The following is a 12,857-nucleotide window of genomic DNA, read 5'->3' on the forward strand; positions in this document are numbered from 1 at the left end:
TTTTTTTTTTTTGGGGGGGTGGGGGGGAAGGAAGATGTTATCTGATGGGAGGGTACTGTTCTCAGTCACTTTTCTTTAACTACTAGCACTTTAAGCAGCAGAGACTATGAAGAACTGTGCTGGATCTGTTTTTAAGGCTAAAAAATAATATGATACTAGAAATCACAGTGTGGAACTACTACTTTTCATATGCACATAGCTTAATATTTTGCTTTCTTGTCACTAAGGGAGAGAAACTTCTGGTAAGAAACTGCATATTGAACTTTGAGTTCATAATGAGCTGCCTGTGAAATGTAGAGGAATATAAATACGCCATTGAATGTGACCCACGCGATTTCTAGTATGCAAGGGGCCCCTCATGGTACTGAGGAGATAGGACTGCGTTATGAAGGAGGTTGCTTGCTGGTGTCCTCGCCTGTGTACTCTGTAGCTAACTCAACAAGGCTTCATTGCTTAATGTCAGTACTGAGGAGTGAGAGGGTGGAGACTGTGCCTGGGACAGGGAAAGAAAATAGATAGGAGTTGTCTCTTTGAGCTCTGGGCTGAATTGTTAGTTGGAGAACTAACATACCCTGGTATCCCAAACCCTTTTAGCTAAATAGCCTGGTTTAATCTTGTGGAACTCCTGCTGAGGATAATGGTATCATGTTCCAATTTTACATAAATTTAACATTTATAACAAATTCAAGGTTCCTCCACCCACCACCACTTCTACAGATAGGCACAGCCTGGATAGTGTTAATCTGTGTCTTCATAGCCATTAACTGTTAATATATACACAAAAAGGCTTCCAGTGAAACAACTGCTTTCAGATGGCCTGTTTGGCTCCCACAGGCAAGTGTTGTATAGGAGGGAAGAGGCAGTTTACTGTTCTTGAAGCATTTATAAAGCAGCTTAGGATGGTTCTGGCTTGCTCTTGCCTTGCTTAAGAAGAAAATAAAGGAGAAAGAAGAAAAGCTATTGTAACGCTTTTTCGTCTCTTCCTTACTTCTCTCAGCTTGCCTAGAATGAACCCATCTGCCATACCAGAAATAGCTTCCTATACAGCAGCTGCAGGAAAAATTAAAAATGCATCTGAACAAACACAGAGAGCATATTAAATGAAACTCAACGGCGCAGTTGCAGAAGGGATGGAGCTCCAATATAGCAAGACTGCTTTGTGTTTAGAAACACTACGTAGCCTCACTGGTGATGCTTAGAGAAAGTGGCAGATCATTAGTAATGCCTTTGGCATCCATTGCATTTGCATTAATCATAACAACCTCATTTCGTTTTAATGTGGATATGAGTCATTCCGTAGACATTCCACTCTGACTTTGTTTTTAATTTCTGCTGTTACCAATTTTTGCTTTACATGATTAGACGAAGCTTTACCAGTGAGGATGGCTAATGAAAAAGTCACTTAAAGCACTTTGGCACTGTAAGTTATTCTGTGCCTTTGAAAATGTCTCTGTACAGGAGCTTAAGATGAGGATTTTCAGAGGGCGCTCCACATGGCAAGCAGCCATCTCCAGTGAAGTTTACAGTGAAATCTCTTGGGCCTCTCTGAGAATTCCAGTGAACTGTCCTGCTGTAGGTGCCAAATTTAAATTTGTTGGGCTTTTATTTGTCCTTGACAGAATAAAATGCAAGAATCCAGTACTACAGGTCTAGCTAAAAAAGGTGTACTTAATTTAAAAATTCCTTTGCCCTTAAAGAAAAATAATTCTTATCTTTTCTTTTTCCTCAGTTTTCTGTGTTCCTTGGAATTATTTTCTTTTTGGAGCTCACTGCTGGTGTTTTAGCATTTGTTTTCAAAGACTGGATCAAGGACCAACTGTATTTCTTTATAAACAACAACATCAGAGCATACAGAGATGACATTGATTTGCAAAACCTCATAGACTTTACACAGGAATATGTAAGTTGGACTCTGTGTATCTATTTCTTTTTTTGCTTGCTTTAAAGAAATACATTCTCTATTTTTACTTCCCATCTGTCTAGTTTCTTCAAGGTACAACAGAAGTATCCTAGAATGTGATACTGTGGTGTATATATATAACCTCTTTTCTTCTCACAGAACTTCTACAAGCACACAGCACCTGTAAGCGGTAGTTTGTTTGTTGATGTTGGGAGAAATACTTATATAGTTTGTTTGTTGAAATTGGGAGAAATAATTATGGTAGAGAGTAGAGGTGACTTATTCTTGAAGACATTCAGAGATAGTGTCAAATCTACTATTTGTTTTCATTGGACTTTTGTTCAGGTTGTTGGAGCGTATTCCGTATGTATGTGTAAAGATATTTTAGGCCTTTTAAAGGCACACTTTCAAAGTACTCTGTAGGAGCTATTGCATCTGTAGAATACCTTTTTCTAAGCTTGGTGGAAAGTTACTCAGTTCTGAGATGGGTGTTCACATCTCTTTAGCAGTATTAGAAGTGCTATGCCACACTTCAGAGTGACAGAGATGCACAGTGGGATTTTTAAGAAGGCTTTTTAAGAAGGAACCTTAAGGTGATTAGCCTAACTGAAACTGAGCTACAAGTTCTCATGAGAAATCTCTAAATGATACTGTGCCAGCACTTTAGAGGAGAAAAGCCAGAGATGTGCATGCCTGTGGAAGTCTTTAACTTAGCAGTGCATATAGGAGACCTAAACTGACTCTCATGCACAAATTATTTTGCCAGTAGTTTCTAGTTTCAGTACTCTCTTTTGGCCTGTGTCTGTGAACTCCTCTCTGAATTTGGTGCTATGTATGTAGCTAGCTGGCTAAGAGCTGCTGGTTGAAAACACGTCCATTAATATATTTGCAAAATGTACAAAAATTAATTTTATTTGATGCTTCATCTGCTTCTGTTTGTCTAGGGGAAAAAATGTCAGTGAATGTGAGTAAATAACAGGATGCAGATCTCTGTGCTGATTTTGGACCTGCTCCAGCTTGGAGAATGCCAGAGGTCACCACAGTCCGAAAGTAGTGGTCCTTGTGTGTGTAACCAAGAGGCCACAATCCAATTTTGTAGTAGACTGGCACCACATAATAAAACTTGCTCTCCTAACTGGATTACTAGTCTTGGCAGATCAGTCAGGGACAGTGCAAGTCTGGAGAGCAAGCTGCTTTTTTAGCTAGCGGAGATAATGGTTGAAGACAGCATGTTTCAGGTATTGCAGAACACACAGTGCTACATCTGCAGAGACAAGATTGCAAGTTCAGCATTACTTAAACGTATTTTTTGGTTGGTGGTGGTGTGTGTTTGCTTTTTAGCATTGATGGATTCATTGGGCTGGAGCCTTAACTGATATAAACTATCAGTGTTCCGCTGACATCCAGTCCATTCTTATATTCAACATGTTTTACTGGAGACTCAGTTACTTGTGATATTTACCTTCTCATTCAATTTGGAAGAATCCTGCCTGCCTACAGTAAAGGATATGTTAAGTGCATAACGTGTTGATGTGTAGAAAACACTGTGTTCATACCGTGTAGTGTACGGACAAGTGAAAATTTTCCCCAAACTGACATATATAACAGCTCTACCAGTGCAACACTGAGCTATTTTGCTTTGCTGAGAGCCTAGGAACCTTTAGACTGGGCAGAATATCATACTCTTGTCTATGCTATTGCTAGAGCCTGAGCTCATAGCTCTCTCCATGGTTTTCTCTCCACAGAACAGCATTGCAGGGTGTGAACATAACTCTAATTAGATAGTGATTGAAGAACCACTTACAGGTTTGGAATGCTACTTCTCTTTTTTCTTTTTCTTTTTTTTTCTCCAGAATTACAGCTCCAAAGAAACCAGAGGGAATCTGAAGTTCTTTTTGGAAAGCTAGATTGAAACTGGCAGCAGTGATGCATGTTGTTAGCGCTGAGATTCGTTTATATTGGAAGTCAATATGTTTTCCTCTGTTCTAGTGGCAGTGCTGTGGGGCTTTTGGAGCTGATGACTGGAACCTTAATATTTACTTCAACTGCACAGATTCCAATGCAAGTCGAGAGCGCTGTGGTGTGCCATTCTCTTGCTGCACTAAGGACCCTGCCGTAAGTGACAGTCAAGAGCACAGAACTGGATCTACTGTTCTTGTTTTAAATCACTGTAAAAGAGTATCTTTTGGAAGTCATGTGTGATCTTTGCCTTTTCCCCCTGTCTATTTTTTTTGACTTGCATCTCAGCTTAAATATAGGCTTTCCTGCAGTCAGCCAAAATCGTGAACTAACTTAAGCCACTGGCTTGGTTGAACATACTTATTATAGCAAGTAAAAAGAAAAACAAACAAACAAAAGCCAGAAGCCCCTAATAACTTGAAGGATATGAGCTTTCAATTGGATGTCGTCAGGGTGTTTCACTCCTTGCTGTAAAGAACAACTCCAAGAGCAAGCAGTCCAAGGTAGGTATTACTCATTATTTAGTGCAGTATCCAGAGGCTGCAGCCAGATTGACCCAGTTTGTGCTAGGTATGGTAATAAACAATAGCCTGTGCTCTGAAGAACTGATGTAAGTTTACTTTAGAATTTGGAGATGAAGATCTTTGCGCTTTTTTTATTCTACTTTGAAGTCACTGCTTGTTCCATAGTCACCTGAGATCAAGCTTTGAAGGTCAGAAATCATTTGAGGGAACTTTTTTTTTTTTTTTTTTTTTAAAAAGTAAATTTTCACATCTTTTAAAATACAGTTCTGGATCATCAAGCAGAAGATGCTGTAGTCACACTTTACTAGCACAGATGTGATCAAGAATGAAGAGTAAAGTGTAGGGAAGCAGTTTACTGACAGTGAAAGGTTTGGAATAGGGACAGGGGTGTACATAAAGACATATGTCGCTAACTTCATACATTTGACTTTCATGTAATTTAAAAGTAGCAGCCTGTGAGTGTATGTAGTAGAAAATCACCTATTACTAGGTGGTAATTTCTACTGGGAGTGACTTCTAGTTCCTTGAATGCATGAGTTTGTAGCAATGACTAAAGTTAGGCAAGTTGCCAACTTGTACTTCAGGTGCTTTCTGCCTTGTTAATGCAACTTGGTCTCCACTCTCAGCACCAATCACTATCATCTCCTTGACAAGGCCCTGCCATTTCCATGAGCTGTGTTCTAGTTTGTCTGCAGTGAATGTGTTTTCACAGCACTTTGAATTTTCTTCGGGAACATTGCTGTGTTTTAATAAGATATTAAAGTGGAAAGTAGGTTAGGCTTATGCATTACATTACACTCAGGATTCCTTCTGCCCTTTGCCAGTCAATCCACCCACCCACACAGAGGTGGTCATAACCCAGTTTTAAAAATATTCTTGTTATAAAACCAAACCACTGACAGCAGTATAAGATAATCCTATAAATACGTAATCCATGCTAAACTTATCTTTGCATCTTTTTTTTTGGGGGGGTGGGGGGGGGGCTATGCATTTTATGGAGGAAGGTGCAGTAACCAGAAATGTAAAGATAAGTCTCCTTCCTATTTATTGTAGGAAGCGACGCTCTGCATCACTTTAAAGAATCTCTCAATACTAAAAGTCAGGGATATAATTTAATCAAGCTGCAAATAGTTCAATTGCAGTGATATGCACAGTTTTTTTTTTTTTTTTTCCTGTGTGCAAGCGGAACATACGCAGCTGCCCAGCCATTTATGACATGAGAGCTACAGTTAGTATGGCCAGTGTTTTGAAAGGCAGCTGGATGCTGATGGGGAGCAGACAATCCACAAATCCCTTATAGCACCAGGAACAGAGATGTAGAAATATAGCTTACATAACAAACCTTTTCACTCAGGCCACTGGTTCTGTGAAGGTGTACAACCAGTCCCTTCACAATAATGAGTTTTATCTTTTGTCAGTGGGCTGGGTAGACACGAGGAGTAACTGTCCAATGACTGTGGATTCAGACTGTGTGCAGTTGCCCGATTTGAGTTAGCACGCAGTGTTGTGCTGGTGCAAAAAGCTATGTGGATGCTTTCTTAAACAGGACTTTAGTATGGCTTAAATTAGTGAGGGAAAAGTTTACGCTAAGTCTCCTTCGAAATGAATTTGGAGTCTTATAATTGATCTTGCTGTAGTTTATCAAGTTAAAATATCCTTAATTCTCACAGAGACGAGGCCTAGGAAAATTGACTTATTTCCATTGTTCTTCATGCTTGCTTTCAGTTAACAAGTCCTGAAGTTAAAAGCAGAAGGCCTTGTTAATAAGGCAAGTGGTCCTTTTAGCACAAAGGAGAAAGCTTAAATCTGTCTATTTGACTCCTACCTGCTTTTACAGACTTGAAGTGGGTGGCTCTGCTAGTCCAGATCCTAGAATAAGAGCATTGGTCTCATTAAAATATGCAAATTATTCAAATCTTGAAGGTCTGTTGAGGGAATCCAACTTTGGAAACTGACAGGAGGCAACGAACAGAACTGGTGATGCAGCAGCATGATGTGTTGATGCACTTCCTGCAGAGTGGGAAGACTCTTAGGGGACATTAACTGCAGAGAGGAGGAGATAATTTTTTTCATATTGGCTGCCATTTCAAACCAACGTGTGCTGGATGGCTTTCTCGGTTCACAGTTTGACTAATTTGCGATGTTCAGTGCACCTAGCTAAGACTGGCTTGTTTTCTGACTTCTTTGAGTAGTTCCTTCTTCTGCCCACTGCTAGTATGTGAGCCAGTAGCTTCATGTTTTCCTGCTGTTATGGCTGATGCCCAACCTCTCAAACTAAGAAGTATCAACAACTAACTAAAAGTATGAATCTAGTGCAGGGGTGGTAACTTGGGCGTATAGTGGGGCACGTGCAGCAGATGCAATTGTCCTTCCTGCAGGCCAAAGAACCATCGTTGTTCCTCTTTTGCTGCCTGACTGACTTTCTGTAAGAAACAAGTGGAGGTATTTCATAGCTAAAATATCTAGAAGAGAGTCTTAAGGTGGCTGCACTCTTGGAATTTGGAGGTGTTTGCTGTTTTCCTCATATGAGCTTTCTCAGAAACCTTAGGGGCAGATGGGTAGTCATCGTTGAAGTAGTTGCTTCATTTTATTGCCCTGAATAACTGTGTATATGGGATTAAAGCAGCTTTGGGGGAAAAGAACAGTCTGGAGATGGTGCCACTGGGTAGTGCTTATTCACTGGGGAAAATCTGCTGTAGCCTGTATTTCCTGTGCTTTGAATGTGCTAAATTGGAAGCAGCAGTGAGAAACTCCTTCCTCATATATATCAAGCTCCTGTACAAAAGAATAGGCAGTGGGAAAGCACAGGCAGTAGTAATTCCCATCTTTTTGTTTTCCCTTCTAGTCTTTGGGAGGGAACTAGGTCCCGTGTATTCATCCTCTACATTCATCCTCTGGAAGAACTTGTGGGACTTGCAATGGATCTGCCCCTTTTCACCTTTTCATGCTGTTTCATGCTGCACAAACTGAAACCTGAAAAATGTTAATGGTAGTCTTGGTGTATGTATTTTCAGACAAAACCTTTCCAGCAGAAAGTTCTTTTGCTCAAAATAGATGTTCCCTAGGCCCTTCTTGACTTCCTGCTGTTTGTATCTGGAATGTGGCATTTATCCAGGTGGAGGGCTGGATTTTTTGGTCTCCTGCTCTGAGAGCTGGGAATGTGTTTTTGAATATGTGCTTTTGTTTGCTGTAAATAGTCAATGGCACTGAAAGGAAGAGGGAGGGATTTCTAAAAAGCAGTATGGTGACCAAAGTTGGGGTGATTGTCTTGCAGTGCCCAAGCCCAGCACTGGAGGACTGGGATAGGATGTTTTGGAGACTTTTTTTCACCCCCCCCCCACTCATTTGCCTCTCTTTCTTTCTCTCTTGCTCTCTCTCCTAGGAAGATGTTATTAACACTCAGTGTGGCTACGATGCAAGGCAAAAACCAGTAAGCATTACTTTTAATGTGATATCTTAAAGATCTGAATCCCTTTTGCAAGAGCAAGTTATTCTACTGGTGGAATAGTTGAATGTAGTTATCTTTATTTTTTTTTCCCTTGGCAGGAAGTTGATCAGCAGATTGTTATCTACACTAAGGGCTGTGTCCCACAGTTTGAGAAATGGCTGCAGGACAATCTTACCATAGTTGCTGGTATATTCATTGGGATAGCGTTACTGCAGGTAAACCTCGCGTTCCCTGTAATGAGCCAGCAATGTGCCCTTGTGGCCAGGAAGGCCAATGGTCTCCTGGGGTGCATTAGGAAGAGTGTTGCCAGCAGGTGGAGGGAGGTGATCCTGCCCCTCTGCTCAGCCCTGGGGAGGCCTTGTCTCGAGTACTGCATCCAGTTCTGGGCTCCCCAGGACAAGAGAGACATGAAGCTACTGGAGAGAGTCCAGCGCAGGGCTACAAAGATGATCAGAGGGCTGGAGCACCTGCCCTATGAGGAACGGCTGTGAGAGCTGGGCCTCTTCAGCCTGGGGAAGAGAAGCCTGAGGGGGGATCTTACCCATGTGTGTAAATATCTGAAGGGAGGGTGTCAAGGGGACGGGGACAAACTCTTGTCAGTTGTCCCGTGTGACAGGGCAAGAGGCAATGGGCAGAAGTTGAAGCACAGGAAGTTCTGCCTGAGCGTGAGGGGGAATTTCTTCCCTGTGAGAGTGACGGAGCCCTGGCACAGGTTGCCCAGAGAGGTTGTGGAGTCTCCTTCTGTGGAGATCTTCAAGGCCCGCCTGGATGCAACCCTGTCTACCATGCTGTAGGTGACCCTGCTTGAGCAGGGAGGTTGGACTAGATGATCTCCAGAGATCCCTTCCAACCTTACTGATTCTATGAATGAGTTAAAACCCATAGATGCTGGAGAGGGACTTGGAAACATATTGTCAGTAGGTTAGTAGGTTTAATGAGGTGAGCTAAATACATGGCACTTGTTTTGTGTTGAAGGATGTCTCATTTTAACTGTAGGGGATCTTTTTCAACTGTCCAGAGTTCAAAAATTACACTGTGTGTTAAATTGGGCTTGGGTAGAGATTTTAAGACTGTACAAATCTATTGTTGGGGAGTATAAATGAGCAGCAAATATCCTCTAGTTGCTTTTGTGAAACAATTTCAGAACTATTCAGTTTCTTGGAACCTAGTTCCTTTTTTATTTTTTTTTTAAGGGAAAAACCTGCTGGGTACAGGAGTATTTCTGTACTTTTGCTAATGTGTACTGATAATTTAATTTCTTAACTTGCTTTTGCTGTTTTTTATATTGAAGTTCTGTATAACCTAAAGAGTTTGCCTGTATAAAAAGGCCTTTGTCCAATGCTTTGAATGAATAACCTATTGTCTCTTCCAGATATTTGGGATATGCTTAGCCCAGAACTTGGTTAGTGACATTGAGGCTGTCAGAGCCAGCTGGTAAAACCTGCTGAAATAACCACAAGACACTGGACAACTGAAACCCTCTGAAACCTCCAGTGTGTCACTCCGACACCAAGCTGTATGGACATGGGTGACAGGGAAGCCTTCTCTCCCAGCTAGTCTCAAGTTCCTGATATTGCAGTGAACTCACATTTCTTTGGTGGGGTGGGGGAGAGAAGAGTGGGCTGTCTTGAAATCTGCTGCTCACTGACATTTTTTTTTGTTTTGTTTTAAACCACCAGTTTGAAAGCTGTTGAGCCATGAATCTCTACTGTATTCTTGATTCTGAGTAACATATGGACACTTTTTAAAATTGGTGTATTCAGTGGGACAGAGTTGCATTGTAGTTTGTGGATATATTGTTTGTTCTTTGTGTCATGAGCTCCTGGTAGCTGCCAGATATTCCTGGGATGGTCTCTCTCTTCACCACTCTGTAAAGGAACAATCTTGTTTCACAGCTAAAGATAGCTACTGGCCTAAACCCGTTAAGCAGGAAGCAACTTTCTATGCATCTATTGTACAGTAAATGAAATTGTTTTTAAAACAAGGGAATACTTTTTTTACACAAGCTTCCAACTATCTCTCTGTAGTACTTTGAGGTTGGAATCGACAAACTTGCAGGGAGAATTACCTAATTTTATCGACATCTTTCTTCCTTTCTCCACCCTTGTGTGAAGGGAAAGGAGTTTTATATTTGACAAGTGTTGTAGAGCCTTTGGTTGCTGCCATACCTTAGGGCATCAGCCTCTTAAGGCAAAAATGGGATATAACTGTATAAAATGTATGAAAGCAGTGTGGATGTTGGATCCAAGAGAATAATGTTATTCAAAGAATGAACTATATATTAACTTAACAAAAAAAATGTATCTGATGTGGCTAAATCTCTTTGGTTTCTCTGGAGTTTAGTGTAACCTGATGTATTGGGGGAATCTCACTAATATTAGTATTTTAATATACTTGTGCAAAACTTCTTTAAAGGTATTTCCTTAGTCTGTTCCTAGCTGACGCTTTGGTCTTGCTTTTTTCTTTAATTCTTTTTACTTGCATGAGCTGTGGAGTAAGAATCTGTGATGCTCCAGTGCTTACATTTGTGCATATGTTTTAACAGTCTAATCCAAACTTATTTATTGGTAAATGCATGCGATTATGGAAAAATCGTATCCCCTTCCCTTGGAAGTTAGAGAGAACAGCTTTTGCCAGAGTAAACTATTACCTTCAGTGAAAAAATTGTTGCTAAGTGTATGTTTGCCTTTTGTTGCTCTGAATGCAGCAGAAAGGTTTCTTGAAGCAATGGAATAAAAGTTTTAAACCAGATGTTTGGATCAGGATCAGCCAAGGCAAAGTCCCTTTTGAACCGGACAAAAGATGCTAGAATTTGGAGTAAAGCGCAAATAGTAGATGAAGAATCAGATTAGATGCCATCTGGCTTAGAGTTTGTGATCCGTTCTTCTTTACAAATAATGAACGTACACACCTGACCATGGCTTGAGTAGTTTTATTGCACTTCGTATAAATTTCTCTTATTGTAGGACTCTTCTCAGTATCTGTCGACAGTCCTGAAAGCTCTGAGCTGCTGGCTCTTGCTCTGGTTGAACAGAGATGAGGGGTGTGCAGCATCCTTTTAGGAAAAGTTTTTAATGTCTTTGTGGGCTTCCTAAGATGGTGTATGTGGAGTAGAGGGAACAAATTTGACTTGTAAACCTGCAAATTTATATACCTTTCCACATTTTGCCTTTCTGTGCTCTAGTCAGCCGTGTGTTTCCCCTCCGCAGGCTGGTGGTAGGCATGCCGGCGTCCCACGGATGCCGCAGATAGTCCCATCGCCCTCCTGGCTTGGAGTGTTACCTCATCTTCCTCTGGCTAAATCCTACTGCCTACCTCTGAATGAGGCAGCCTCCATATCCTTTGGTATCTGCTGTTAAAGGCCAGCCATGACTCAGAGCGATTTTTTTTAAAGCCTTTGAAAGCAATTATAACTTACTGTCCTTAATAAAGTTGATTCCACCTCACCACAGTGTTATGTTTTTCTTAGCCACTCTTCAGCCTGAGGAGTTATTGGTGTTTGTTTTTTCTTCCCCCCCCACGCTTGCCCCCACAAAGGGGGCACACAGCTTTCCTGATAGCAGCAGGACAGGCAGATCATTACTGCTCTCTTGAAGTGATGTGAGGAGATACTAGGGAACCAGGGTTCAGGAAGTAGCACTGCTACCTGGAAGCCTTATTTGCTTGTGACCCAGCACTTTGAATTGGAGGAAAAGAAAAAAGCCTATGTTACAGAAACATTTCTTGTTGCTACTGATCTTGAATGCTGCTGTGGGCTTCTGAAGGTAACTTCTGTTTTTCTACTTGAATTTCTGCAGTTGCGCTGTGTTGGCCTTTTTGTCTTATGCTGCTCTCTGGTTCCAGTCTGGAAATGCCATTGTCAGGGGCAGGCTGATAGGAAAGTAAATGCTCTCAGAGGTGAGGAAATCTTGTTCTCACTACTTGCAGGTGCACACACAAATGTGCAACACTTCTTATGAGTCCCAGAATGACTGACTGTTCTTATAAAAACCACTAAATGAGGACTTAATTTTTCTAGAGCTTGTCTTTGCTGCTGCGGATGCTAATATCCCCCTCCCTGCAATGATGCTCCTATTTTTCTCATTTTTCACAATTATTTGTGATGGGTACATACTGAATGTTCAAGGCTAGCTGCCTATATTTTACCTTTTAACCTCATGTTTTTCTCTGCAGGCTGGGTAATGTGCTCTTAGAAATGCCCCATCTACTCAGCAACTTAGGTGTCTGGTTTGGAAAACTTCTGGGAGGCCCTGGAAGGTGATGCGTTATCCTCAGAACCTACCAAATGCAAAGATGCTTTATTCCAGAAAACTGCGAAAACTTCAGAGCTGCAGCTAGAGCACAACTGCTGGCCACATGGGCTCCTTTTCTAAAGCAATAAGATAGAGCAGGCACTGTAGCCTCTGGGCGATTTCTAGAAGGGTAGACACACACGCAGGGGTCAGTTGAGCTATCTTGCAAGTGCAGGAGTTGTTCAGAAATGTGTTGTTGGGCTTCTGGCCCATTGCAGAGCAGGAGATGGCCACGCTGGCTGGGCAAAAATGTATTTGAGATGGTGTTGCCAACTGGTGGTCTGAAAGCTTCAGTGGTTTCTGTGCTCCTGAAGCCACTTCCAAATCCCACCCTGAGCCCTTCAGAAGAGCATCATGGTCCTTGCTGCTCTGGTTTCCAAACTATCTCTATGTTCACAGGCTTGCCTTTCTTACTGGTAGCTTTTCTTTGTGTGTGTGTGTGTGTGTGTGTGTGTTCTTTTTTTTTTTTTTTGGGGGGGGGTGGTGGGCTAGTCTTAATGAGCAAACGTTTGAGTTTCTGTGCGTGAGTGTCTGTTTCAGTAGCAGCAGGGGTCTCTGTTTCAAAATCCATAACTTGGCTTGTGACCCTTTAGAGCTATAAGCTATGGCAATGATTGCTAAGGCGTGCTCTGTCCCTAAAGCCTTCTCTCCACTTAGAGAGGCCAACTGTTGTTCTGCTGTGTAAATAGTGTTTGAAATGTAAATAGTGGCATGCAAATGAAACTATTCTTGCA

General features: G+C 41.5%; 1 protein-coding gene across 1 annotated transcript in view; it reads left to right on the forward strand.

Moving 5' to 3' along the window:
• TSPAN5 (tetraspanin 5) overlaps positions 1 to 11,277 on the forward strand; it is an 85,265-nt gene extending 73,988 nt beyond the window's left edge. Inside the window, exons 4-8 of the mRNA XM_062575007.1 lie at positions 1,730 to 1,900; positions 3,890 to 4,015; positions 7,766 to 7,813; positions 7,930 to 8,046; positions 9,204 to 11,277. Coding sequence (XP_062430991.1) covers positions 1,730 to 1,900; positions 3,890 to 4,015; positions 7,766 to 7,813; positions 7,930 to 8,046; positions 9,204 to 9,269 — 528 coding nt within the window. The 3' untranslated portion in view covers positions 9,270 to 11,277. The remainder of the gene's footprint in view (positions 1 to 1,729; positions 1,901 to 3,889; positions 4,016 to 7,765; positions 7,814 to 7,929; positions 8,047 to 9,203) is intronic.
• Positions 11,278 to 12,857: the final 1,580 nt, after the last annotated feature.

This window comes from Rhea pennata, chromosome 4, assembly GCF_028389875.1.
Source record: "Rhea pennata isolate bPtePen1 chromosome 4, bPtePen1.pri, whole genome shotgun sequence".
Lineage (NCBI taxonomy): Eukaryota > Metazoa > Chordata > Aves > Rheiformes > Rheidae > Rhea > Rhea pennata.